Here is a 25,129-nt window from a genome sequence, read left to right as displayed (position 1 = left end):
TAATTAGCATCTGAAGAGCCCTCCTGGATCCACTCAAATCTAGTCCCACGTCCTGTTTTCCACAGTGGCCAGCTAGGTCCTTCCAGGAAGCTCAGAAGCAGGAGATGACAGCAGCAGCACCCCAGCAACTGCTATTCAAGATATATTGCACTTGATACGGGAGGTTCTGTTAGTGAAATGGCTAATAGCTGTTGATTTGTCTATCCTGCATAAATTTGCCTTCTAGGGTAGGGTGACCATATTTGGGAAACCAAAAAAGAGGACACCTAGTGTGTGTGTGGGGAAGCAGCTTTCTGAGTCCTGCAGAAAGTACGTTATTCCCCCACCACCTTAAAGAACCCGATTGGAGTGGAGGAGGGGAAAGGATTTCATTCTGCACCACCACCATCCACTCCAATTGGGGCCTTTTTTATAATGTCCACGAATGACCCACTTTCCCCTTTAAGACCTCAATTGGAGCTCGGGGTGGGGGAATGATGTGCCTCAAGAACGCATGTCATTCCCTCCTGCCATGCTAATGGCAGCCTTAAAGGGGAAGGTGTGTCATTCCAGGACATTATTGAAAATTATAGAAAATCCCCCCTGACACCATGGAAAGAACAAAAACCAGGACAAATCCGGGGAAATCCTGACAGTTGGTCACCCTATTCTAGGGGCAACTAAGCTACTGGCTGCTGCGTCGACCCCCCTTCTGTGAGACCGGAATAGGGGAGAAGGAGGAAGAGCAGGTGGAGGTCGGGCGTCCTTCTGTCTCAGGTGGCTGCCTGCCCCTACATCACCTGGCAGCAAATTTGGTGCATGGATTCTGCACTGTGCAGAAAAAAAAAAAATCTTTACCTGACCAAAATAGGCTGTCACCCATTTTCACTGGCTGGCTCCAATTTCTAGTGTTGTGAAAGACGGAGAAAACTTAAGTTCTACTTTCTCCACCCCATGGACATATTAATAGACCTCCATCAGGTCCTCCCTTAGTTCCCTTTTCTCCAAATTAAAAAGTCTCCGAGACTTCAGCTGTTCCTCATAGGTAAGTTGCCCTGTTTGACACCTTCCCCAGTTCTAAGATATCCTTTTCGAGACAGGATGACCAGGACGGTGCAGAATAGAGCCAAGGTTTGTGCTAAAGAACATTAATTTCTCAGCCCAAGAAAACCTGAGGATATTCTGATACATGCCCCCACAAAGGTCTTGAGCTCTGCCTCAAGGGAAACAGAGGCAAGGCACGTGAGAGCCAAAGAGGGCTGGCTTGCTTGGTGTTTGGAAGGTTGGAACTAGCCCAGAAGAGAGGCAAAATGTTGGTTTCAGGATGGCATGGGAAACCTCTTCAAAATGAAACACATTGGGCCTGTTCAGACGACACACTGAGCCATGGTTAGGCTGCTAACGCTTTTGCAGCAAATGGTTAGTGTGTTTAAACCGTGGTTATGTCACCAGCAACAAAAACAAAAACGCCCAACCCTGCTCCCCCCATGTTCCTGGACTTCCCCTGGCCCAGCTCCTGCCCTCTGCTGACCCCTGCTACTCATGGGGAGGAGGGAAGAAGCCAGGATGGGCGCCCACACTGCCCGTGGTCCTTGGGATCATCCCAGGACTGCGGGTAAAACCAGGATAACCGAGGTCTCGGTTATCCCAGAAAAATGGAGGGATCATCCCTGCCTGCTTGCGAGATCCCCTGTGCATCATTTGGATGCACAGGGATGATCCAGAGAAAAATCCAAGGTGTAGAAAGGGCCTTTGTTTCAAATCATTACGAATGTGGAATAAAAAGCAAGAAATGACACTATGAAAGCAGTATAGGAATGTGGATTGTGCCCCAACAGTTATCAGTGCACTTCAATGCCACTATAAAGCAGTTGTACAGATCTAGTACGAGTTGGCAGCCATCACTACATCGTGTGGCAGTGAGTTCCACAGTTTAATGATCTGCTGCGGTGTGAATTACTACTTTCTTTTGTCTGTCTTGAAATTCCCACTATTCAGCTATTCAGATGCCCCCAGGTTCTAGCATTAGGAAAGAAGGAGAAGATCTTATCTTTATTTACTTCCATAATACGCATAATTTAATACACCACAAGTGAATTTATATCCCCCTATTACTTTTGTAAACCGCCCAGACAGCTTTGGCTATTGGGCAGTATAAAAATGCAATAAATAAATAAATACTCATCCAAGTTTAAAGGCCCTAAATGTTACGACTGTTCCTCGCAGGGGAGTTGCGTCTGTCCCCTGATCATTCTGATTGCCCTTTTTTTTTCTGTACCTTTTCAAGCTTCACAAATTCGTTTTTGGGGATGTGGTGCCCCAAACCGTACGCAGTATTCCAACCATGGTTTCGTCATAGATTGGTAGAAAGGCATCACGATACTGGCTGTCATGTTTTCAGTTCCTTTTCTAATTTTGCCCGTTGTGGTATTTTCCTTTCTCACAGACCCTGTTCACTGATTCCATGGTTTCACCTAGCCAACCTCAAGTTCCCTTTCTTGGTCAGTCCCCATTGGCTCAGATCCACATCAGAGTGAATACGACGTGACGCGCGTAGCATGGCGACGTAATATGCATCACTTTACGCCTGCTCACCCTGAACTGCATTTGCTATTTTAAGGCCCAGTGAAACAGTTTGGAGAGATTCTTTTGGAGCAGCTTTTGGGGGCTGTCCAATTATCCTAGTGTTTTTGCACTCATTTGTTGGAACATCCGAAGGCAGGGAACGTTTACTCCTTAGTGAGCCGTTGGTCAGAGTTTTGCCTGCCCACTGCACAGTTCCATAAGCAAGAGTAAAAGAGCTACAGATTTATTAGCCTAAATGAAAATTCAGGGACTGCGCAAGAATATCCCTGAGGGCCCTTTCTACACCTAAGGATTATCCCAGGCAAATGGAGGGATCGTCCCTGCCTGCTCCCGGGATTCCTTGTGTGTCATTTGGATGCACAGGGATGATCCCGGGATGATCCCGAGGAAAAAGGCAGGTGTAGAAACGGCCGGAGTATGCTTCCCATCCACCCCATAGCACCCGTAATGCAGCTATCCCCAATTATTACTATTAACCCTCAAGTGTCCTGGTTCCTCACCCCTGCCTGTGTCCAGACCTGTGGCATCACACCCTGCTTTTCCTCCCCCCCAATACTTGGGGGCATATTTTGCCCTCCTCAGCCTGGGCATCAGCCTCTGATTGGTCCAACTGGGGCAGGTGTCATAGTCCGTTTTGCATATTTCTGCTCTGATTTGTTACTCTCTGATTATGTGCCTGCAAGGATGAGGGCGATGGGCGGGGAGGGCAGCAAGGGTCCAACTGTAGCCTCAAAAATGATGGGGAGAAGGAAGGGAAAGGGGGGAAGGCTCAAAATGAGCAGGAAGGACTAGGGCTGGAATCAGCTATTAGGGTGATGGACGCTCCTGCCTTATGATTTGTGTTAAGTACTCTTGATATATGAAATATTCTGTACTTCAGTAACAACCCAAGTTAGTTTGGGGCTTATGAACTGCTGTAAAAATGCTTACGTCTATATCAATCTGGGTGCTGAAGGGGCTCTCGTTTCTTTGTGTCACTGGGCACGTTTTGAGCACGGCATGGGTACTCTCCCAAACACGCTGCCGTGGGGCTTGCCCGTTCATAAAATGGCTGCTGTTGGAGGCACAGCCAGTCACAAAATACTCATTTCCCAATAGGCAGCCGGGAAGGCTAAAAAAAGAAAGAAAAGTAACTTGCCCAAGGACCTAAGTCCAAGCCAGAGATGGAAGAACACAAAGTCACCCCTTTTTGAACCCAAAGAAAGATGGGGTGAGAAGGCAGCACTTTGCTTTGCAGCGTGGAAAGACTCCCAGCTAAATCATAGAATCATAGAATCACAGAATCATAGAATAGCAGAGTTGGACGGGGCCTACAAGGCCATCAAGTCCAACCCCCTGCTCAATGCAGGAATCCACCCTAAAGCATCCCTGACAGAGGGTTGTCCAGCTGCCTCTTGAAGGCCTCTAGGGTGGGAGAGCCCACAACCTCCCTAGGTAACTGGTTCCATTGTCATACTGCTCTAACAGTCAGGAAGTTTTTCCTGATGTCCAGCTGGAATCTGGCTTCCTTTAACTTGAGCCCGTTATTCCGTGTCCTGCACTCTGGGAGGATCGAGAAGAAATCCTGGCCCTCCTCTGTGTGACAACCTTTTAAGTATTTGAAGAGTGTGATCATGTCTCCCCTCAATCTTCTCTTCTCCAGGCTAAACATGCCCAGTTCTTTCAGTCTCTCTTCATAGGGCTTTGTTTCCAGACCCCTGATCATCCTGGTTGCCCTCCTCTGAAATAGAGATGATTTAATATATATATATTTTTAAAAAATAAAATAAAATCATGAGGTGCAAAGACCCTGGCAGGCCCCAAGAGAAGCATCCAAGGGGTATGTTCGTGTCCACAGGCACCATGCTGGAGACTAGACTGGGGCTGAAACACACACACACACACACACACACATATTTTCTCAGAGCCACTGGTGCCTTGTCAAGTTTTTTCTTGACAAGGAAAAAAGGTTTTGCCATTGAGAGGTGTACCTTCTTCCTGCTTCATTCAACTAGCTTGTTTCCCAGACTTGAACGGGTGTATCTGAGAGTCACCAATTGGTCTCTGTAAGCGAAGCTGTATTACAAGTCATTTCCTGCTGGAAGAACAGAATGAAGTTGGATCAGTGGGCCACTGGCAAGACATCGAAATTAGGGGGTCCCAAGTCTCGGTTTCAGGGCAGAGAGCTGTGTGCGAATGGCCGCTTGAAACTCTCCACCTTATTTGAGGTCAAAGATATTGAAGGTGAGGGACCATTTCACTGAATTTATCCAGCTTCTCTAGAGTGAGGGTCACCATCAGTGGGGGCAATAGCACCTCTTCTTTCTTTTTTCCCAAGGTCCCCCCCCCCCCGCCATGGATGCTGCTCTTGGTGTTGCAAGGAGCAGCAACAGCCATTGTGTTGGCCGCCATTTGCATCTTCCACAATGCTCTGCGCTTTTTGTTGTCCTGGAGCATTGTAGGGAGGCAATTTTGGCTGCCCCAAAATAATAGGTGGAGCATATAACAAGAGAATTGTAGAAGTGGCCTTCTTTTCATAGGATCAAGGCCGGTGCTACCATAGAGGCCACTCAGGCGGGCCGCCTAGAGCGCCAAGCTAAGAGGGGCACCGGGCACAGTGCAGCACTCACGTGCATTGGCTGTGAGCTGGCCCGGCCCAAGGATTTAGCTGGGCCTGGGCATGCGAGATGGTGCCCCGCGCCCTCCCAGCCGAAGCGAAGCCAGGGACACTGGGGTGGGATGGCTCCACGTTTGGACTTCCAGAACGCGCCGGAAAGAGAGAGAGAGAGAGAGAGAGAGAGAGAGAGAGAGAGAGAGAGAGAGAGAGAATGAGAATGTATGGGTGAATGGGGTGCATAGGGTCTTTGAGTGAATGCATGTGTTCATGTAGAACAGCGGTTCTCAACCTGTGGGTCGGGACCCCTTTGGGGGTCGAATGACCCTTTCACAGGGGTCGCCTAAGACCATTGGAAAACACATATTTCCGGTGGTCTTAGGAAACTGTGTTGACTGAACTATGTCATGTATCATCTTTTGTATTATTAAAGCTATTGTTATGTATTATTTTCATTAGCAAACCATCCCATGACAATGGATCGTGTAGAGAAGAACGAAAATAATTTTATGGTTGGGGGTCACCCCAACATGAGGAACTGTATTAAAGGGTCGCGGCATTAGGAAGGTTGAGAACCACTGATGAAGAATAACCATAAGACTGGATTTGCCCAGATTTGTCCGGTTTTTTGATGGCAAATCCAGGAGGGGGAGGAGAAATCCGGATTCCCCCCCCCCCCAAAGAGCAGCTCTAATGGGAATTAACAAAAATACTTATAACTCCGTCATTTTTTAAGATAAAGACATGAAACTTGGCACAATGGTAGCTCTTAGGAAGGGCTTTAGTCATACCAAATTTGAAACAGATCTGTTCATTCATTGGTTTTTTAGGATTTTTTTTAAAATTGAGGTTTTAAAATTATTATTTTTAAAATCATCATTTTTAAAGATAAAGAGATGAAACTTTGTACCATGATAGGATTTAGGTAGAGCTTTAGCCACACCAAATTTGAAACAGATCTGTTCATTCATTGATTTTTTAGGAATTTTTTAAAAAACGAGGTTTTAAAATTATTATTTTTTAAACTGTCATTGTGGGCACGCCCCCTTGGTACTGGACACGCCCCCTTGGGGGCGACCATGTTGTCCTCCTTTTTGGTTTCCAAAATATGGTCACCCTAGTTCATGCGTGTGTTTGTTTGGAGTGAGTGATGCTGAGTGTGTGTGTGCGCGTGCGTGTGAGTTGGGGGGGATGATTTGGAGGTGATATTCCTATTAAATAATGCATTTTAGACCCATAGACGTTCCTTTCCAATTTGTTTGCTATAATTGGCATGACATATTTCTTGCACTTTAAAATAAATTTAGCAGTTTCAAGTTTTGTGCTTCTTATTTTTTCCAGGAAACATATGTTCTTAAAAATCAAAGTTGGCATTTTGGGTGTGTGTGTTTGTGAAAGTAGCTCACCTTGCCTAGGGCGCAAAATAGTCTGGCACCAGCCCTGCATAGGGTGATCAAGTGTGGGAGAATCAGGATATTTTCCTTTAAAATGTCAACTGCAAAATTTCTGCTCAGCTCGAATTCACGCTCTGTTTTTACTTGGAAAGCTACACTCCGCAGTAAGGGCATGATGAAATGAAGCTGCATGAGCTATACTAGAGTGACCAGATACAAAAGAGGGCAGGGCTCCTGCAGTTTTAACCGTTGCAATGAAGAGGGAATTTCACCAGGTGCTGCATGCATGCAAATAACACTTGCTGAAAATCCCTTTTCTATACAACTGTTAAAGATACAGGAGCCCTGTCCTCCTTTTCATATGGTCACTCTATTTATTGGCTTTTCAAATTTGTACTACTGTTTTTTAATTGTTTTCCATTAGCCATGTTGCATGTGGCTAATCTTCCCTACACATGCAATTTAATGCACACTCATGATTGGCCATTCACAAACATTTGTGGGTTTTACAGGACATCTGCACTTTCCCCCATTTATCTTGCTTTTAAAAAGATCAGAGATAAGCTGGACTAAACCTTAATGGGATGAAATTGGCAGTGTGTAAAGCCAGTATAGTGCTGTAATTCCACCTCTAGATGGTGCAGTTTCATTGAACAGAATAGCATTGTCGAGAGGAGATGTTTTCAATTGAAAATCACATGGTCGTCATCTAAAGAAGGCAGTTGCAAATGTGAAAAGATTCCAGAAGAAGAAAGCCTGGTAAGGATGTGGGTTTTCCCCCCTTAATGTAGAGAAACACACACCCAGCAATAGGAAAGAAAGGCGGAAATAGGTATTTTAAATGAATCAATAAATAAGCAATTGGGTGATTTCTTTTAAGTCCACAAATACACACAACAAAAAGAACATGACACTAGCCCTTCAATGTGACGAGGAAGGGTTTCATGGGTTGGGGGGCAATTTGGATGTAATGCCAAGCTATGGTTTCACGTTGTGGGAATAATGGAACTGCCTGGTGCTCAGGTTCACAAACACCCCTCCACTTCTGATGTGACTGCAAAGAGCAGAGCTGCAAACCTGGGCAGCCATTTCATCGCTCGGTCATCATATCAAGGTTGTTTTGGAGCATTGCCCAACACTGAGCGTTAAGGAAGTTCCCCCCCCTTTGGAACCATTTCCTTATTTTGATGCTCAAAATAGAAAAGGGGGTTCTATGGGAAACAAAGGAAGGCAGGGAAAGACTGCGAGGCTTGATTCAGAGAGCTGATCAACAAAGGAGTGGGTAAAAGGGACATTCCAGACTTGCTTAGCCGAGAATGCAAACAGTCCAATAGTGTTAGTGTAGGGTGTCAACATGTCAGAATTGCACAACTAAACAGGATTGCCAACAGCCCAGCTAATGCACGCACGTGCCCATCAACACACACACAGAGCCTGGCCTACAAGACTTAATGATTGGGCATGTTTAGCCTGGAGAAGAGAAGATTGAGGGGAGACATGATAGCACTCTTCAAATACTTAAAAAGGTGTCACACAGAGGAGGGCCAGGATCTCTTCTCGATCCTCCCAGAGTGCAGGACACGGAATAACAGGCTCAAGTTAAAGGAAGCCAGATTCCAGCTGGACATCAGGAAAAACTTCCTGACTGTTAGAGCAGTATGACAATGGAATCAGTTACCTAGGGAGGTTGTGGGCTCTCCCGCACTAGAGGCATTCAAGAGGCAGCTGGACAAGCATCTGTCAGGGATGCTTTAGGGTGGATTCCTGCAATGAGCAGAGGGTTGGACTCGATGGCCTTGTAGGCCCCTTCCAACTCTGCTATTTTATGATTCTGTGATTCAATGATTCTACCATAACTGCCCATACTTTCCCTGGAGTTCCCCATTGCCATGGTGACCATTCCTCTAGGCTTGACAAGCCCACCCCCTGCCCCCCTGCCCTGCTTTCCTGCCACTGCAAAGTAGATCCTGCAAATTTGAGGTCTGCTCACTCTTGGTCTACAGTATACAAAATGCGCTTGTTGTTGTTTCAGATCTGCAGAGTGAGGTTTATGTGTATCACTCATTATTGAATGCGATGCTTGAGGGTCCAATCTTTCTGAATTCCTACACAAAAATGACCTGAACTGCAGGTCTCTCCTCCTGGGGCATTGTTTCCAGACCTCTCATTTTAAAATACAGTTTAAAACCAACCCAAAGACTAAGAACAATTAAAAACATGGATGTTAAAAATGTTCAGGCAAACAACGATAGCAATGCTGCTTCATTAAAATCATGAAAGTTATAACATTCATAGAATCATAGAATAGTAGAGTTGGAAGGTGCCTATAAGGCCATCGAGTCCAACCCCCTTCTTTTTTTTTTATAACTACTACCAAACATAAAACAAAAAATTGTGATGTTCCATTAGAAAAAATCCCAAATGCATTTGGCCATTCTTTGATTTAGGACCAGCCAAACATGCGCAAAAATTTAGGCAAGCTTTTGAGATCTCCAGATCTCTGTATCAGGCAAGAAGATGTTACGAAAAGCACATAATGTCCAGCAAAGAACGAAAGAGGGTGTCTCTAAATTAAGGGGAACCCCCCCCCCACATCTTTACTGGGGTTTCTTCTTCTGGAGTCTTTCCGCATTTACAACTGATTACCATGTAATTTTGAATTAAAAACTTCCCCTCTAGGTAATGTTATTCTGTTCAATGAAACAGCACCATCTGGTGGCGGAACACCTAAAAAGCTCTCTTACACACACACACACACACACACACACACACACACACACACACACACATTAGGCTACTGAAAAAGAATACTTTGGAGAAAACCAGGAGTGGGGTTTTGTGTGAAAGGATGATTTTCTGGTGCTTGATTCTGGTACTGATCTTAAATTCCTGCGCTGAGTATGTGCTCCGAAGCACTGGCCGTGTTCAGACAATACACTATTCAATGGTGGGTTAATAGTCAAAACCTAGTCACCCTCTTCCTTAATTTTTTGCATGTGTCTACCCATCTGAGCCACTATTTTTGCATCTAGTTCCAATTGGTGGGTCTTAGGCTCCTAGTATATTATTATTATTATTATTATTATTATTATTATTATTATTATTATTATTATTATTATTCCCACCTTGTCCCCAATACTGGGATTCAAGGCGGTTTTACAAATTAAAACATGTACAGTTAAAACAGATAAAGATATTAAATTTTTTAAAAAAATAATTAACGCCAGCCGGAACAGAAAAGTTTTAGCCTGCCTCCAGAAACACACCAGGAAGGGACCCAGTCTACCTTTCCTGATTTTTTTTTTATACTGTTGTTTTTATGTTTTAAATTTTATATACTTTTAATGTTTACTGTTTTTAACTTTTGTAAACCGCCCAGAGAGCTTCGGCTATGGGGCGGTATATAAATGTAACAAATAAATAAGTAAATAAATAAATAAGGGAGTTCCAGAGCCCCGGGGCAGCCACCAAGAAGGCCATCTCCCGTGTTCCCACCAGGCATGCCTGTGATGGTGGTGGGACAGAGAGAAGGCAGAAAAGTAGGTCCTGCAAGTCCGAAATCTGCCCAGCAGGTTTTTGACACCCCAACTCACATTTCTCCTACAAACCAGAAAACCCAGAACCTGCAATCAAACTTTGAATTTGAAATGTCAAAGGTCGACTCCTTGACATTTGACATTCAAAAGGTATTCTGTTCACGCTTGCACTCACAAACGCGCTGTATAATTTGAAAGAGCCTTTTTCATATTCACTTCCAGTCGAAAACTTCCCCTTCTGGTTGGTCACCAAAGCAAAGCGTCACAGAAGGTTTCTCTTGGTGTCTTCTCAGTTTCAGCTTGCGTGACCCGTTGGTTTGACCGGGATGACCCTACTGGAGTTGGAGACTATGAAACAACCGTTGACTTGAGGAGGGAATTCCCCAACTTGATTTGCCATCACCCCTTCGGTATTGAAGCGCAGACCCTGGATGGGACCCCAGCATCTAACACGGGACAGGTCTTTAATCTGTGAGTAATGTTGGGGCAGTTGGGGGGAATCAATGGTGACTGTACAGCAGTCCAGGCCCTCGTCTTGACGGTGTTGGGTCGGCGGCGCCGGGCAGCGCCCCCCAGCATCGGTGCTCCTTCCGACCATCTTCAGCGGAAGAAGCACAATTGCAGGCTTTCCTGCACGAGCAGCAGTTCAGGAGTGCCTGGGAGCATCAGCGCCTCCTCTTCCAAGGTTAGGTGTTTTATATATATACTGGCCTCCGTTTTATTTGTTTGTTTTAAAGCTGTAAATGTGAAGGGTCGCATTTACAGCTAAATGGGGGGAAGGAAGGGGAAACGGGGTACTCCCCCCTCTCAGAATATCCACCTCCCTTTATTTTTATTTATTTTATTTTTAAAAACAAAGGTCCACAGTGGTGCGGAGGTGGTCCAGCGACCTTTTGGCTTGCTGGTCCACCCCTTTCCCTGCCCATGGCACACTTTGCAGCAGCTCCAAGCTAAACAAGTCAGGGTAAGTGCCTGACTTTTCTAGAGCAGAGCTTTGGGGCGGAGTGGCGGCTGCATCGTGTAGATCACCTGCTGCCACTCCGAAGTCACCACAGGGGAAAAGCAGCTGTCTAGACAAGCCCCAGGATGGAAGCTCACCTATGCCTTGCCCATACTTCCATGTTCTCTCTACTCCCTTAGTCCATGTCCTCTGCCTCGGCAGCACACCTCCCACTCCCCACTTTCTTTTTTTAAATAAAGGGTACTGTACATTACACTGAAGTAAGCGTGTTGCTTGAAACAAAGACATTATGATGTCGATGCCCTTGGAAATGTCATCCTGCCTTCTCTCCTGCAGTCACCAGCTCTGTACCTAGCTGTCAGGTGTACCTGAGGGTTACAGAGCAGTAAGTAGGATTGCAAAAATTGCGCAAAATTCAAGGCAGAGCAGTAGAATGGAGGGGAGATTTGCACAAAATTCCTAGCAATTGTCATTAGTTCCTGTGTTGTTGGGGTTTTTTTGTTTTTGTTTTTTAAAAGCATTGTAAAAGCATTCAGGACACTCTCTGGTATCTTTTCTTTATGATTAAGAAGAGGCTGGGCAGCCGCCAATCATGGATGGTTTAATTGGTGTTCCTGCACATTACAGAGGGTTGGATTGGATGATCCTTGTGGTCCCTTCCAACTCCACAGTTCTATGATTCCATGATTCTGTTCTTTGGTGCAGGGTGAAAGACTTGTGGCCCTCCAGAAGTTGTGGGCCTACAACTCCCATCATCCCTCACGTTGGCTAGGCTGGCTAGTGCTGATGGGAGTTGCAATCCAACAAAATCTGAAGGGCCACGTGTCCCATCCCCACCACCAGGTTTAAAACATTCTGCATAAACATTTGCAAAACAGTGACGTGGGTGAGAGAGCGACTTATCACACAGGCACGAGCCTATTGGGGCCTGTGACCTTTGCGCAACTGGGCTCCATTCAGCAAACAGTTTACTGGTTGCCTGGGGGTGGAATCACATTTTCCTGGTTGTGGTCAAGTGCTGGAAAAAAAGGGGGGGGAAGGGTTCTCGCAGAAGAAATGCTAGTTCAGGGAAATATCTTCTGTAATGATGGAGTAAAAAGGTTGCATTGACTGCACAGGAGAAGAAAGGCTGTCATAGTTTCATTAGCATTATTTTTCCTGTTCCTACTCTGATAATGTGGCAAGAGCCAGCAAACATGACAACACCTGCATAACGGACAAGCAACGTGGGCCCTACGATACCTCTCTGCTAGCAGATAGCAAAGTCCATCTTTCTCTAGCCCCACACAAGCTCAAACAAATGGAGGTTACACAGCAGCTTGGTGCATTATCAGAGGTTGGTATTGATGAGCACAGGTCAAGGCCTACAATACTGCTGGGGGCCCATTGCCAACCCCAAGAGTTCACTGGTTGTCGTCCTCCCTAATTAATGCCCATTCGCCTGTCTGCTTTCATTAGGCAAACAGTGACAAGTGTGGAAAGATGGCGCGGCATTCACCACTTGCTTTGCAGTCTTCCCCTGAGTCGTTGCATGGATCAGGCCAAGAGGGAGAGGGCAACTGAATGGTGGAGGTGACACTGTTGAGGAGGAGATGGGCCCACTCAGAGAGGAGTCTATTGACAGGGAGCTTCTCTACCATTTTAAAAAAATCCCGCTGCCTTACCAGGGCTTTCTGCTTTCTTTCTGGGATTGCAAGTGGCTCAATTACATATGCAGCCATGTAGTTTGAATTGAATACTTCCTCCCTCTCCCGAACTTCCATTGAGACTGCTGCATCTAGTGCTGGAATGATTGCACAATGCCGAGTTTACATGCTGGAAGATCCCACTTTTTCTGGATATTACGGTTCTTTTAAAAGCGGGATTTCCAAGGGATAGGGCAGGAGACGTCCTGGTCATTGGTAATGTTGTGTAATGGAACCCGCAAACTTCCATGAGTCGCCAATCACGAGCGTGTAATAAATCACTCATTCAGAGGAGCCCAGTATCTTTCTTATTTGTTTAATGCATTTCTTAGCCATCTGTCAAACTGCAGACTTCCCAAGACAGTTTAAAAACATACAATTCCATATCAATTAACAATTTTTACAATCCTATATTATTATTATTATTATTATTATTATTATTATTATTATTATTATTTCCCACCTTTTCCCAGTACTGGGACTCAAGGCGGTTTACAAGATTAAACAAATGTAAGAGTGAACCTGTTAAAAAAAGCCAGATCCAAACACTCTGAGATCAAGGTTGGAGGCCCTTATTGTCTGCCTGCCTATAAAAGCAATTAGGTGGGCTGACATGAGAGATTAGAATGTAAGCCTATGCGGCAGGGTCTTGCTATTTATTGTTTTACTCTGTACAGCACCATGTACATTGATGGTGCTATATAAATAATAATAATAATAATAATAATAATAATAATAATAAGAAGAAGAAGAAGAAGAAGATAGGGCCTACTCAGTAGCAGCCCCGCCACTTGTAGAACTCTGTTCCGAATGCTATTCAGCAGGCCCTATTATTTCAGACCTATTTACCTTGGCCTATAATTGACTTTATTGGATGCTATTGTGTATATGATGATGCTTTGATTTTAACAGTTGTTTTATTGTTTTCATCATTGTTTCATTGTGCTCTGAAGTTTTCTTTTTGTTTACATGCCACCTTTAAGTCATTTAAATAAACAAACAATAAAAGTAGCACACATAATTGAAAAAATCATATATAATACTAAAATTTTAGTCAAAAGCCAAAGAAAACATACACATTAAAACATACCCTCTTGAAAACAATTGATGGATCCAGCTGTATTAGGGTGACCATATTTGGGAAACCAAAAAAGAGGACACCTAGTGTGTGGGGGGGGGGGAAGCAGCTTTCTGAGTCCTGCAGAAAATACGTTATTCCCCCGCCACCTTAAAGAACCCGATTGGAGTGGAGGAGGGGAAAGGATTTCATTCTGCACCACCACCATCCACTCCAATTGGGGCCTTTTCTATAATGTCCATGAATGACCCACTTTCCCCTTCAAGACCTCAATTGGAGCTCGGGGTGGGGGAATGATGTGCCTCAAGAAAGCATGTCATTCCCTCCTGCCATGCTAATGGCAGCCTTAAAGAGGAAGGTGTATCATTCCAGGACATTATTGAAAATGATAGAAAATCCCCCCTGACACCATGGAAAGATCAAAAACCAGGACAAATCCGGGGAAATCCTGACAGTTGGTCACCCTAAGCTGTATATTTCTTGGCAGGGAAATCCAGCAGTCAGGGGCTACTCCGAAGAAGGCCCTATCTCTACTACTGCCTGCTAATGTTGCAGACCTTAATGGCGGGGCAGTGTGAGCAGGGCCAGCTGTCCCCCAAACCTGAAGCCAACACGGCTTTGAGTCTTGCTTTGATTTATCTCTTTCTTTCTCTCTCTTCTTTAGGCTGCACAACCCGTTGGTTTGATCGGGACAACCCCTCAGGAAATGGCGACTATGAACTCTCCTCGGATCTACGGAAGGAACATCCTAAAGAGATGTGTGATGATCCCATTGCAGTCAATGTAATGACCCTGGATGGAATTCCTGCCCTGCAGACGGGGCAAACGTTTTCAGTGTGAGGAAATCCTTTTTGGCGATGCACGGAGAGTGTGAGAGAGGAGGTTGCATTTCGAAATGAGACGTCCTGCAATTCCTCTGGTCCGCTCCTGCTGGGCCACATTCCTAGGCCAGGCCTCTCGGATGGCTTGATGTGGCTTTCCCAGTGATGTCTCGTTGAACTCATTGCTTCTTGTGCCTTTACTCTCTTGCACTAGTTTATAAACAACCCATGGAACTGCTAGCAATTACAGTGTGAATGTAGATATTTCTCTAGCAAATACGTACCTTAGATCAGGGATGCGCAAGAAGTCGATCCAGATCTACTAGTAAATCTCCAGGTGATTTGAAGTAGATCAACAAGGATTTCTGACACTATTTGTCTATTTTTATTTAAAACATTTCTTGGCCGACTTTCAGGGCAGACGCCCTGCCGAGGTGGCTCACAACAATAAAAGACATAAAAACAGTTAAAATATTAAAAGTGGCAAATTCTTCAACAATAGCAACAACAAAAGCCCTCTGCAGAAATGGGGAACAATTGGGGAGGAGGAACTATAAGTAAGAGTGAGGTTTTGTGCGGAAGAAGAAGTTTGTTCTGGTGATCTGAACAAATTCTTGAGCTCAGATTTAGGGGGGCTGTTCAGACAACACGCTAAGCCATGCTTAGGCCACTAACCCTTTTGCAGCCAGTGGTTAGTGTGCATGTTTAAACCGTGGTTATTTAGCCACCATGGTTAGGAATGGTTCACACGACACACTAAGCCATGCTTCATATGACCAGCTAAGTCATAATGTTTAGCTCAAAACGCTTAACTGTCATGGTTTAGCATGTTGTCTGAAAAGGCCAGTGAATTGTCAATATATGCCTGCACTTATCTCAGTGGAACTTGGGATAATAATAATAATGATTAATTAATTAATTAATTAATTAATTATTAATAATAATAATAATAATATCCTGACAGCCTGCCCTCCTTAGTTCTAGATAGTCATGGGATATGGTTCTCTGTTATGTGGACGGTGACATGGGTGGACTGAATTTCACATTCTGGAATGCAGAACTGGAGACGTGCTACTTGCATTTCCCAACTGAGTCTTCACTGAGTCAGTGTAATTTCCTTTTTGTTGTGGGAAAGTGATCTGCGCACTTCTACATTCTGACCGCCCCTCGTGATCGCCGGTCTTGCCCCAAATCCTAGGTGTCCCTCACGTGACCTCCAACTTCTAAGTGACAAAGAGGAGACGGGCCCTACCTTGCTGGTCCAAGCACAGGCTTTGCACCCTAGAGGCGCTGGGTTCAATCCCCAGCGTCGCTAGCAGAGATGCTGGAAGAGCCCTGCCTGTTCAAGACCCCAGTCTGGAACCTTGACAGCTGACTCCAGTCAATGTAGAAAATACTGAGCTAGAGGAACAAGTCTTCAGACTCAGAAAAACAGCCAAGACCAGAGTGATGTCTTAGTGGCTGAGCACACCCTCTGCACTCCAAAGGTCCCAGGTTTAAAACCTGGCATCTCCACGTAGGGCTAGAGGGGAAACAACTGCTTGAGACCTTGGAGAGCCGCTGGGTATTGAATCTGGTGCTGTGGCTTTCATGTCCTGTTTGAGTTCTTCCCAGAGGCATCTGGCTGCCCTCTGGGAAACAGGATGCTAGATTAGATAGGGCAGAGGCCGGAAGCAGCATGGCACTTACATTCTACTATTGTTCTTCTCTGAGTGGCAGCATCGCCAATTGTTTCCCGTCTGTTGCTACCTGGGCAAAGCAGGTAGAGCTCAGTCCCCAAATCACGGGTGCAGAACGGGTGCAGGCCAAATTTGGCTTTCCAGGGTCCTCAGATATCTACACCCACTTCCATCAGCTTTTGTTCTGCACTTGTTCTGCAGAAGTTCCCCAGTTCAATCCCCGACATCCCCAGGCAGGGGCTGGGGAAAGCTCCCTGGGGAGCAGCTTCGCCTCTCCCTTGACACCAAGAGGTTCGACTTCCACCAAGAGTCCCTCTTTGGGGAGACCCCTAAGGTGTTTCTGTGCCTAGACCCCATGGAGGTCCATTGCTTTCCTGCAGAAAGGATATGTAATACCTGTAGGCATCTCTCTCTCTCTCTCTCTCTCTCTCTCTCTCTCTCTCTCTCTCCCTCCCTCCCTCTCCTGCCTATAGTGATCTTAAATACCTCTAGGATCTTCTCTCATCATTAGGCATAATGATGACTGGGGACATAACTCAGTGGTACGGGCACTTGCTTTGCATGCAGATGTTCCCAGGTTCTATTCCCAGCATCTCCAGGTAAGGATGGGGACGGCCCCTGCCTGAGACCTGGGAGAGCCCCTCCCAGGCAGCATTGAAGATACTGAGCTGGAATGGACCAATGGGCAGGCTGACTCTGCCTGAGGCAAGCTTCCTATGTTCCTGTTTTGCAAGCTCAGTCATGAACAGGTGGCCTCTCTTCATGCCTCTACATGTCCAGGTTTGATGCCATCCAAGGATTTGCTTGTGTCAGTGCTGAACAGAAGGGGCCCAGCAAATACTGTCATGATTACAAGGTTCAATTCACCTGCCCAAAGACGTTCTGTAAGAAGTATGGAGATGGGAGCAAAGAGGGGGACATGCGCTGGTAGAACACGTACTTCGTAGGCAGAAAATCCCAGTTTAGTTTGAGGCCTCCCCTGGTAGGGCTGGGGGAAAACCCTGCCTAAGGCACTGAGGGCTGCTGCTACCAGGTGGACTCCGTGAATGAGGCAATGGGACTGCCCAATCAAAGCCATGCCTCGTGACTCCCCGGGCACAGCAGCTTCCCTGGCTACTGCTCCGTTTCAGGGCACAATGCACCGTGCTGGCTATGACTACCGAGTCCTACATGGCTCGGGGTCAGGCTACCTGAAGACTGCCTTCTCCCATATCAGCCTGCCTGAGTTTTAAGAACTCCTGGAGAGGCCCGTCTCTCAGTTTCACTAAACAAGCGATTTATTGCATGCTTGTGATTGGTCACTCACAGAAGTTTGCAGGTCCATTACATGATGTAGCCTCAATAACTCCACAAAAAGAAACACAGAAGGAATTCTAAAGCAACATGAGAACAACGGCAGAAAAATGGCAGCCTGTTTCGCAGAGCGAGAAACTTTCTTGGAATTGGAGGGTGCATTTCAGCCCAGCACTACAATCTGCATTCCTCTGTGTTGGCTAGAACTTTAAGCAGAAATGTTTAAGCAGCATAATTATTTTCAAAGTTGTGTGGTTAATCTTTTTTCTTTCAAAATTACATTTCAGCTGATAGTTCTTCCCTAGAAAAAGCACTACATGCAGATCTGAAATACCAGAATCCATGAACAAAGAGACATCTCCTGGGATTCAGAAGTTCCCTCCTAGGAAAGAATGGAGTTAACCATTGAAAATGAATAAATAAATGAAAATGATTTGTTTGTTTTGGGAGGGGGGGAATGAAACTTTCAATGGTCAATTACACCAACGAGTGTTCCTGTTTTGCTGTTTGAAATGTTGGGCACACAGGAACATGCAAACATCCAATTGATGCTCATTTCCCCACACTGCTTCTGCCTCATGGCCGCATTATGCTTATGTAGGCTCAGAGACCCCCCATGGCAACTTCTGAGTAGACACACGAGGGACCACTAGCACAAATCAGAAAATATACATATGGGGTGGGGGTGGGGGTAAACAGGTAACAGGTAAACAGCGGGGGTAAAAAGGTAAACAGTACCTTTTTAAACTATTGTTATTATCAGCCATATTTCTATACCGCTTCTCATTTGCACAAATCCCAAAGCGCTTTGCATCAGCACCATAATATAATAGAACAAAACAATAAATCCACAGGAATGTAGTATTGGCGATTGTTCAAACCATGGCCGGGGAGAGCCAAAGTGAAAAGACGCTGCTGCACCCCACTTCTGAGCGGTGCGACGTTTCAGGATTCCACGGTTTACTGAGTGTCCTGTTTCCTTAGAAAGGCGTCTCTGGACTCACAGTGTTTCTGCGATATAAGGCAGGTCTACTCAGAAGATGCCACGGAGGGGCTCTGAGCCTACATAAGCACAATGCGGCCATGAGACAGCAGCAATGTGGAGTAGAGTCCATAAATATGTGGGGGAAGAGTTTTGCCTCTTGGGTTAGAGCTAAGAACATAAGAGCCCTGAGGGTTCAGTCCATCCACTCCAGCTCCCTGTTCACACAGTGGCCCACCAGCTGTCAACCAGAGACCCACAAGCAGGGCAGGAGGGCGACAGCACCCTTCCACCCACTGGAATATATAAATGTTGTGGTGGGTTGCAATTGGGGCTCGCAATTTAATTGTTAGGGAGGTGCTCACACACCAACACACACCAGTAGGGCCGTGTGTGTGTGTGTGTTTGCCGGTAGAGAATAAATAAATGAAAGTATCTGTATTCTAAAGGAGATTCTGAACACGATTTTCTTCACACTTCTCTGGTGGTGAGCAGCAACATTTTTGCTCAGAAGGGAGATCTTGCTACCCACTGGTATGGGATCTAGGAACAGTGAACTTGGCTCTCTGTACATGCTCAGATTCACCACGTGAATCGCGATTGCCTAGGAGCATGCTCAGAGGTACTGTTTGTGGCTTGGAAATATAGCAGTCACGACAGTGGTGTTCTGTAAATGCTCAGATGGACCGTTGTGACCCGGAGATGCAGCAAAGGCAAAAATGGCGGTCTGTACATCATGCTCAGCTAACACTGGCTGAGTTCAGACGACACGCTAATCAACGGGGTGGGGTGGGGTAGTCGGAACAGAATGGGAAACCACCGTGGATTGGCATGCCGTCCGAACTCAGCCACTGTCTATGGCCTAGGAGGAAGCCGTGGTGAAGTGGTGAAGAATTCACTCCAGAATCCAATATAAACTTCTCCTGCTGACCTTCAAAGCTCTTCACGGTCTAGCTCCTGCCTATCTCTCCTCTCATCTCACACTATTGCCCCGCTCGTGCTCTCCGCTCCTCTGATGCCATGCTTCTCGCCTGCCCAAGGACCTCCACTTCCCTTACTCGGCTTCGTCCTTTTTCTTCTGCTGCCCCTTACGCCTGGAACGCTCTTCCAGAACACTTGAGAACTACAAACTCAATCACTGCTTTTAAAACTCAGCTAAAAACGTTTCTTTTCCCTATAGCTTTTAAATATTGAGTTTGTTCTGACTCTATACTGTTAGCTTCACCCCACCCGGTGCCTGTTTACACTTCCCTGTGCCTGTTTGCATTCTCTTTCCCTCCTTATTGTTTACTACAACTTTATTAGATTGTAAGCCTATGCGGCAGGGTCTTGCTATTTACTGTGTAATCTGTACAGCACCATGTACATTGATGGTGCTATATAAATAATAATAATAATAAGGGGAGGGGGAGTCTCTGTACATGTTCAGAGTCACTCCTTGCAGGGCGGAAGGGAGCAATCACTAAAGGGTGTCTCTGTACCCGCCCAGATGCGCCTTTTGCGTCCCGCGGGGAGGCAGCATCGGCGGAGAGGTTTCTCTTGACACCCTCAGAGGCACTCTTTGCGGCCACCGCGCCGGGTGTCCTCTATGCATGCTCAGAGGCACCGCTGGACGCCCTTCAGCTCTCCCGGGCGGGCTCCCACGTGAAGGCTGAGCCGGGGCTGGTTCCGCGTCCGGCCATGCCCCGCGTCGTCCCCTCCTCCTCCTCCTCCTCCTCCGGAGTCCGCCCCCCTCCACCGTCTCGCCTTGACCCGGGCCTTCCCGTGCCTACTTTCGCTTTTCGCTCGGAGCAGCGGCAGGATGTGGAGGCGCCGGCGTTCCGCGGGGCTGCTGTGCTCGGCGCTGCAGCTGGCGCTACTGCAGGTGAGCGAGCGCGCGAGCGAGCGCGGCCCTTCCAATAGCCCCCTCCGACCCACGGGCGACCCCTGCCACTCCCCCCCCCCCAGACCTTCCAGGTAGCCTTCCTCATCGCGCCAGCGCCCCAAAGAACGCCCCCCCCCCCCATTCCACGACGCAGGGTCCACCTTGCCATAAGACCCCACCACCACCCCTTTCATCTCCGGATCTTTCTCCTGATGTCCACGATCTTATCTCGGCATGTCTTTCAGATATCTCAGCTTGGTTGCTTCACCGTCCTTTGAAACTTAATATGGCAAAGACTGAATTGCTTGTTTTTCCTCCTAAACCAGTGGTTCTCAACCTTCCTAATGCCACGACCCTTTAATACAGTTCCTCATGTTGTGGTGACCCCCAACCACAAAATTATTTTCGTTCTTCTCTACAGGATCCATTGTCGTGGGATGGTTTGCTAATGAAAATAATACATAACAATAGCTTTAATAATACAAAAGATGATACAGGACATAGTTCAGTCAATGCAGTTTCCTAAGACCATCGGAAATATTATTATTATTATTATTATTATTATTATTATTATTATTATTATTATTATTATTATTTATTTATTTATTTATATAGCACCATCAATGTACATGGTGCTGTACAGAGTAAAACAGTAAATAGCAAGACCCTGCCGCATAGGCTTACAATCTAATATGTGTTTTCCGATGGTCTTAGGCGACCCCTGTGAAAGGGTCATTCGACCCCCAAAGGGGCCCCGACCCACAGGTTGAGAACTGCTGCCCTAAACCTTCTCCTCATCTCTCTTTCTCTCTTACTGTCAACGATGTCACGCTTACTCCAGTCAAGGAAGCTCGTAGTCTTGGCTTTATATTTGATTCCTCGCTCTCCTTTATTCCTCATATTGAGGCAGTAGCTAAATCCTGTCGTTTTTTCTTGTATAATATTGCCAGGATTCGATCATTTTTGTCTGTCTCTTCTGCCAAGACTCTTGTTCATGCATTGGTTATTTCTCGGTTGGACTACTGCAACCTTCTTCTCACTGGCCTTCCTTCTTCTCACATCAGTCCGTTGGTTTCTGTTCACCACTCTGCTGCTAAGATCATCTTCTTGGCTCGCCGCTCTGACCATGTTACTCCACTTCTGAAATCTCTTCATTGGCTTCCAATCCAATATAAACTTCTCCTGTTGACCTACAAAGCTTTTCACTGTCTAGCTCCTTCCTATCTCTCCTCTCTCATCTCACACTATTGCCCCGCTCGTGCTCTTCGCTCCTCTGATGCCATGTTTCTCGCCTGCCCAAGGGTCTCTACTTCCCTTGCTCGGCTTCGTCCATTTTCTTCGGCTGCCCCTTACGCCTGGAACGCTGTTCCAGAACATTTGAGAACTACAAGTTCAACCGCAGCTTTTAAAGCTCAGCTAAAAACTTTTCTTTTTCCTAAAGCTTTTAAAACTTGATTTTGTTCTGACTTTTATACTGCCTGTTTGGTGCATTCTCTTCCCCTCCTTATTGTTTTATTATGATTTTATTAGAATGTAAGCCTATGCGGCAGGGTCTTGCTATTTATTGTTTTACTCTGTACAGCACCATGTACATTGATGGTGCTATATAAATAAATAAATAAATAATAATAATAATAATCTCCATCCCTGCACAAGAACACCTTCTCCCTCTCTCTCTCTCCCCCCCTCCCCCTGGCAACACTAGACGTAGGAATCTCTCCACTTTCGAGATATATTAAAAACGGGGCATGGAAAAGACAGAGGACCTTTGGCCGGTTTGAGTAAAAGCTTCATCCCACGTACCTGCTTCCCTCGGATTATCCCCGTAGCGCTGAGCTTTCGCGGTTGTTGTTGTTTTGGGGCGACAGCGATCCTGTGCATACCAGGAAGTGAGTTCAAGGGGGGGAAATGTAAAAAAAAAATCATTAAAAAAAAATCAACGGATGACCCAATTCAATTCAAATTTGGTATGCTTAAGGCTCTCCCTAATATCTATTACTGTGCCAATTTTGGTGTCTTTATCTTTAAAGCTTACGCAGATGCAAGCATTTCTTTAAAATCCTGCTCCTGAGCCCCAGCGGCAGCTCGGAAGATACGCTCTAAAAGTAGGGGCTAAATATGGCGAATCTTTTTGCTTTATTGCACAATTAAGGCAGGATGCCTGGGAGTACTTCACAATCAAAGCAGATTATAAGGTGGAAAACTTCAGAAGTCCTTTGCATGCAATTTGCAGTGATTGCACAGTATAACGCTGGTGTAATAAAGCTCGGCTTCACCTTTTAAAAGCAGGGGCTAAATCTACGCCAGGGCTTTTCATCCGTATTGAAGCGCATTCTTGGGCCACGTTCTGCATGCCGTTTTCATGGCGTTTTTTCCTGCCTTTTGTCCCTTTTCCATCCAAAACACTGCTTGCGCGTGCTGCGGAGGTATAAATGCACAAGAGGGTTATCGTCCCACCATATGCCATAGGATGGGATATAACATGAGGGGAAGATCTGGGTCAGACTGAATTTCACTTGCTTCAAGCAGAGGTCCATCATGTCCTATGAGAAGCCCATAAGCCAGACCTGTGAAGGCGATAGACAATTCCTGTTTTCTTGTTGTTCAGCTGTTCGTGGGGGTTCCCTTTAACTTGCAGTCTTCTTAATCCCATTTTCTTGGGATGAAACACCATTGAACTCAGTGGGACTTCACCTTTAAGGAGACATGTATAGGATTGGACTTTCAGCTATTTTGGTAAAGCCATAAATCTGGGGTGGGCAGAAGGTAGTTCTGAATCTATTGGCAGCTCTGTTTTAAACAAAAGCGGCAGAATTATAACAAAAACAGGCACACCCACCCACCCAAATTATACTGCTGAAATGAAGATAGCTTGGGGAGTAACCAGGACTTATGTGTAGAAGGGCTGTGAACTCTGCTTAGTTCTGGGCGCTCAAAACACTTTCCTGGGCTCAGAATGCTTTGATTCTAAAAGTGCAGGTCTTTTGCACCACCTTCCAGTTGTGGGTTATTTTGATTCTAGTAAAACAGCAACAACAAAGCAAAGTAGATCCTGCAAACATGAAGTCTGTGTAAAGTCGTTTTCCAGCACACACACCTCTATGCATCTACTCAGAAGTAAGTCCCGCTGGGTTCAAAGGGGCTTGCTTCCAAGTAAGAGTGGATAGGATTGCAGTCTAAAGCTAGTCTCTGCTGCATCTTGCAGCAGTGAGTTCTGCAAGTTAATTGTGTATTGTATGAAAAAGAAGGACTGTATTCTGTCTGTCTCGGTCTACAGTGAATAGGTTTTATGGTGGTGGTGGTGGTGGTGGTGGGGAGGGAATCCCACGTTCTAGGAGTAGGGAAGAAAAACACCCCCCTTTTTTGCACTGTTTATATTTACCTATCATCCCCACCATTATTATTATTATTATTTATTTATATAGCACCATCAATGTACATGGTGCTGTACAGAGTAAAACAGTAAATAGCAAGACCCTGCCGCATAGGCTTACATTCTAATAAAATCATAGTAAAACAATAAGGAGGGGAAGAGAATGCAAACAGGCACAGGGTAGAGTAAACAGGCACAGGGTAGGGTAAACAGGCACAGCGTAGGGTAAAACTAACAGTATAAAGTCAGAACAAAATCTACAGTATTGTAGTCTTTTTTCCTAAAAGAAGCAAACCTCAAAACTCAAAGATTTTTGCCTGTCCTTGCAGGGGAGATTGTACCACACCCCAAAACAAGGAATTGAGGTGGCTTGGGGGCCCTGGAGCAGTTCCATCAATACTGTTTCCCCCCCGCCCCCAATAGTAATCATAAAAAAACACCTTTCTGTTTTCCAGAAAACATTTCACTTATCCTTGTATTCCCACTTTCTAGGGAAGAGTGAGAGAGAAGGGAGGGGGGGAGTTCACATGATTGCAGCTGGGGAAATAAACCATGGGAGCTTATTTGCCTTGCCACAAATGCCAGTTGCACACCAGAGGTATTTGCATAATTATTAGTGTGGCTTGTTGTGTCATGCGAACCTGGCCAGGGTGGCTTGTTGCTGTGGGTAAAAACCACCGAAAACGCATTGTTGTGAGGTTCTGGATGACAACTGTCCACTTTGGCTAGGTTTGTATGACAAGAGAAGCCCAGCTGCTGAGAGTAATTATGCTAAACCTGCTGGCATGCGACCAGCAGGCAGGGGAAAGAAACTACGGCGGTTTATTAACCCTCCTGCAATCCTGCAAACCAGGCCAGAGAAAACACTCCTTCAAGCCAAGGAGGTTGGAACTGTCCTACCTCAAAGGGTTGTTGTACTATACTCTCAATCAAATCAGATGGGGAAAGCCTAGCAACAAAGTACAGAAGTAGCCATGTAGATGTATAATGAATGTTAATAGAATTTGACCTGACTTCATTCTGTTCTGGTGGCCATTGCTGCTCTCCTCCGCCTATAGAGGTTTTGCTGGAAAGTGGGGCTAGATGGTCTTGGGGCTGATCCAGTGCAATTTGGCCAAAATTTTGGGGTGGGATTTATGGGGTGCCCTCCCCCTATTTGGAGCAGTGAAGGTTGAGATTAAAAATAACCCGTTGACATTGAAAATGCCAAAGATGAGCAAACGACTATCTCATCCCAGGCACAAGTGGTGGTGGTAGTGAGAGCTTTGGTCATTTGCATGGGAAGGGGCTCAAAAACGTATCTTA

The 25,129-nt window shown here is 45.8% G+C and overlaps 1 protein-coding gene across 1 annotated transcript in view; it reads left to right on the top strand.

The window, feature by feature from the left end:
- The first annotated feature begins 20,383 nt into the window (after positions 1-20,383).
- TNFRSF1B (TNF receptor superfamily member 1B) overlaps positions 20,384-25,129 on the top strand; it is a 39,966-nt gene continuing 35,220 nt past the window's right edge. Inside the window, exon 1 of the mRNA XM_063145295.1 lies at positions 20,384-20,451. Within this exon, the coding sequence (XP_063001365.1) occupies positions 20,389-20,451 (63 nt within the window). The 5' untranslated portion in view covers positions 20,384-20,388. The remainder of the gene's footprint in view (positions 20,452-25,129) is intronic.

This window comes from Elgaria multicarinata, chromosome 20, assembly GCF_023053635.1.
Source record: "Elgaria multicarinata webbii isolate HBS135686 ecotype San Diego chromosome 20, rElgMul1.1.pri, whole genome shotgun sequence".
NCBI classification, from domain to species: Eukaryota; Metazoa; Chordata; class Lepidosauria; order Squamata; family Anguidae; genus Elgaria; species Elgaria multicarinata.
This window is presented reverse-complemented; position numbering and strand designations above follow the sequence as displayed.